Source organism: Zingiber officinale, chromosome 6B (genome assembly GCF_018446385.1).
Source record: "Zingiber officinale cultivar Zhangliang chromosome 6B, Zo_v1.1, whole genome shotgun sequence".
NCBI classification, from domain to species: Eukaryota; Viridiplantae; Streptophyta; class Magnoliopsida; order Zingiberales; family Zingiberaceae; genus Zingiber; species Zingiber officinale.
The window spans coordinates 85,508,110-85,512,026 of NC_055996.1; the positions used below are offsets into that span (position 1 = coordinate 85,508,110).

General features: G+C 35.9%; 1 protein-coding gene across 1 annotated transcript; it reads left to right on the forward strand.

The window, feature by feature from the left end:
- The first annotated feature begins 887 nt into the window (after window positions 1-887).
- Window positions 888-3,672, forward strand: LOC121992936 (iron-sulfur cluster assembly protein 1-like). The gene is made up of 3 exons (XM_042547580.1): window positions 888-1,259; window positions 1,988-2,042; window positions 3,283-3,672. The coding sequence occupies exons 1-3, from the start codon at window positions 965-967 to the stop codon at window positions 3,440-3,442; spliced, it is 510 nt and encodes a 169-aa protein (XP_042403514.1). The 5' UTR covers window positions 888-964; the 3' UTR covers window positions 3,443-3,672.
- The last annotated feature ends 245 nt before the right edge of the window (window positions 3,673-3,917 follow it).

Genomic DNA, 3,917 nt, shown 5'->3' on the forward strand with positions numbered 1-3,917 from the left:
TCTAGTTTCCAACTAGATCTTCCACTGTCTAGTCCCGTTAGGATTTGCGATGCCCAGTTTCCAACTAGGTCTTCCACTGTCTAATTTTGCTAGAAATCCCATTGTCTAGTTCCCAATTAGATTTTCCATTGCTTAACCCTACTAAGACTTTTCGTCAAACTAACTTCCAGTTAGGACTATCCGTTGACTAGCCTCCAGTTAGAACTCCCTGTTACCTAACCTCTAGTTAAGATTTTCCCAGTCAAGTATTTTGTCTTCCCTGAACTTCTTTTTAATATATTTTTAAATATCAAAACTCAAGTTTGAGTCAATCTGAACTTAATCAACTAGTCAATCTTGATCCAAGAATAATTGCACCAACAAAATTATGATTAATATAAAATATTGACATTTGGAGGAAAGTGATTTTCTTTGACAAGAGAAAAAAAATAAATCACATATCTCAAATGAGAAATTGCATAAAGAACATAATCAACTTATTAAATATCTGCAACTTGCATGAAAAAACATAATAAAAAAAACACAAATATACCATTGGTGGGCTAAAAAGGCCATTGGTAAGGCTTTTAAGCCATTTGTTGGGCCTTTTCATTTGGCTCAATTAAAAATCAGCACCGTCCGAAAGGTGTGAGTTGAATATCTAAAGAGGTAAATCAATAAAATGTAATATGTTAATACATTAGAGATGACTTATTTGAAAAAAAAGTAATTTCGCATAATATAAAATATTAATATTTTATAGATATTTTTAGAGTGAAAAATAAAAGGAAGCACTCTATTGGTATTTAAGTAATAAGGGGGAAAAATCACTCTATTGGTATTTAAATTTAATTGATAATCGTGGATTTGGATGGGATAAAAAATTCCAGCCTTTCATTTTTTTTTTTATTCTTGCTTGCGTCTTTTGCTCAGTTCGCCGATCGAGAAATCGACAGATTGGGTGGGCGATAGAGGCGAGGCGAAAATGTTAGGGGCTGCGGGAAGGCGGATTCTAGGATTTGGGTTGGGGAAACGGGCGCCGGCGTCGGCGACGGCCTGGCGGGGATACCACGAGAGGGTGGTGGACCACTACGATAACCCTAGGAACGTCGGATCCTTCGACAAGAACGATCCGTCGGTGGGGACGGGTCTTGTCGGAGCGCCGGCGTGCGGCGATGTGATGAAGCTGCAGATCAAGGTCGACGACACTACCGGAAAGATTGTTGATGCCTGCTTCAAGACATTTGGTTGTGGCTCGGCCATCGCGTCATCTTCTGTCGGTATGACCTCTAAACCCTAATTTCCGATCTGCTCGATGCCCTTTTTTAGTTTGTTTCAATTATGTCTTTTTTTTTTTATTTGGAATTTGTTCATAGTGTCAATGATTCAATTTGGAGGGCTATTAATAAGCAATTTTGAAGGATGTGAAACGATTTCTGCTATATATTTATAGGAAATTAAGGAGGAAAACATTTCCACGACGAATACTTGAATCCTGAAAGCAATTGCTCACATTGTTCTGATGTTGTTCTTTAAACATTGTAGTTAGGGTTCGGACACAATGAAACACTAGGGAAATGAAAATAATAGAATGAATAGATGCTGTTGACAAACATTTTTTTGACTAGTGATCAACTCTTGAATCCAGTAGCTAATTTGGTTCCCTTGCTTGAACTTGAAGCGCCTACACAACTGGGGACCTGACAAGTTTCTCACTTTGTTTGCTAAGAGAAAAACAATGGTTGAAATGTTATTGTGGCTGACATTAAAAAAGCCTTTGACCAAATCATTAGCAATTCACTGGCATATTTCAAGATCCAGATATCAATTTCTGATTCTGTTAATTATCGTTGGCATTTTCTCATTAAGAGAACTTTCTATTTCGTCTTAAAAAGCATTTTGTATGCATAAGTTACCGGGTTGTCCTTATTATGGTTCTATTCAATGTCAATAAGTTGTTGTTTCTTCCATAATGCATCAAATGATATTGATCTATTATCAATTGCAGCTACAGAATGGGTGAAGGGAAAGCAAATGGAGGAAGTGTTATCCATAAAAAATACGTAAGTGATTTTCCATAACTTGGTACTATAGCTAGGTTGCTGAACTTTCAAGAAGACAAGACTAATATTTTCTGCAGCACAAACATCTAGAACTATAGAAAAAAAAAACTGAGACTCAGTCGGAGAGAGCTGCAGTTAGATGGAAGCAATCATGACCCAAACAAATCTGGATTACTTGGTCATAATTCAATACCCTACTTTCTTTTCCATTATATAGACAAGATCAGTGAGTATTGTTGGCTAATTCTGTTAAAATAATTTATGAGCACCAGGTAAAACTGGAATGATTGAGCTTTAAAAAAAAATTAAACTATCAGAGTCAGACCATTATTTGGAAGGCTGGAATGTTATGGAAACAACTGACTCTGACCCAAATAGTATCCACTAGCAAATCTCAAATAGTTTCAAACTTTCAATGTAACAAAGGCTTTGCAGAATAAATTTCTTGGGCGTCTAGCAAAAAACTGGAAACTACTAAAAAGTAATAATCAATGACAGTTTTTTGCAACTTGATTAACAATGACCATGCCGGTACATATTTGATTATTCTGATCTATCAAGGAGTTTTTTTTTATACTGGTTATAATCCAGCTATGAATTGACTTACCATTCATGAATTGACGTCGTAGTTCTCTTTTTATAACCCGCAACAAGTTAGGTGATTTTTGAAGGTGTACATCAAATGGAGGTATTCGGATATATATTTGGCTACAATTCTTATGAATGAATTCGACTGTTGTGCATATTGTGAGTTTTTGACTTTCTATCGTTAGATTTTTCCACAAAATTTTCCCCAGCTGTGCAGCAACACTGATTAGTTGAACAACTCTATGATTTTATCTAGTCTTTCAATTTCCGTGTATTAATAATTAATTTTCTACTGATAAGTAGGAGATACCTCTCAAGGTACCACGTGATGTAGTAATTTTACTGTTTTATAAATTTGCACTCTAATTTTATTCTGTTCTTACTCCGATGGTCATGTTTCACTGAGCTACAATTGAGGTAAAGAATATAATGTATTGTACACTTTGGAATTTCTTATTACTATGGCCTAAGCGTTTGTTGTACTTTAGAATATTCTCTATTGTTTTTTTGCTTGGTCGCTTCCTCATTTCACCATCTTTTTTGGCTTTTGCATTTGCCCTACCTTTGTACTAAAAGTTATTTGAGAAAACCATTTCTATAATCTGATTTCATTACTGATCTGATGATATTATTTACGTGTGATGTTATATAGCGATATTGCCAAACACCTTTCACTTCCCCCGGTGAAGCTTCACTGCAGCATGCTTGCAGAAGATGCAATCAAAGCGGCCGTGAAAGACTATGAAGCAAAGAAAGTCAAATCTACTGGTAAGACCGAGGCAGTGCAAACTGACAAGGTTGCAAATGCCTAAAAGGTCACTTGGAAGGACATACTTGCAAGACTTGCCTAGAATGTACTAAGTGGTATAACTTGCGTTTAGTGTGCATCATATGCCTATAACGGTGCAAACTGATCCGAGAAAACTAATACCTTCCTGGTTAGAATGCCACTTTCTGGTGTGTTTATATTGTTTAAAAATAAGCTAGGGGGATATAAACTTTTAAAGATCGTATCTTGGATTTATGGTTGTTCTTTTGCTTATTCTGAGTTGTTTTATGGTATATGGAGAATATTGATGATCCAAAGTGGTGATATGGAAGTTCGAGGTAGCAATTTTGGAGATGGCTGGACGATTTAGCGAATTTGATCCTGCAAAACACAAAATAGTTTATTTTTAATCGTAGTTTGATGCTTTGGTGAATATTGTTTTTCGAAGCTTGCACGATCACTTGCAAAACATAGAATTGACGCTCAAATCAGTGAATGAATGCACCAAGAAAGATGAG

Coding starts and splice junctions, on each gene's coding strand:
- LOC121992936 (XM_042547580.1), top strand. CDS start 965: ATGTTAGGGGCTGCGGGAAGGCGGATTCTAGGATTTGGGTTGGGGAAA. Junction 1,260..1,987: donor CATCGCGTCATCTTCTGTCG/GTATGACCTCTA, acceptor TATCAATTGCAG/CTACAGAATGGGTGAAGGGA. Junction 2,043..3,282: donor GTGTTATCCATAAAAAATAC/GTAAGTGATTTT, acceptor GATGTTATATAG/CGATATTGCCAAACACCTTT.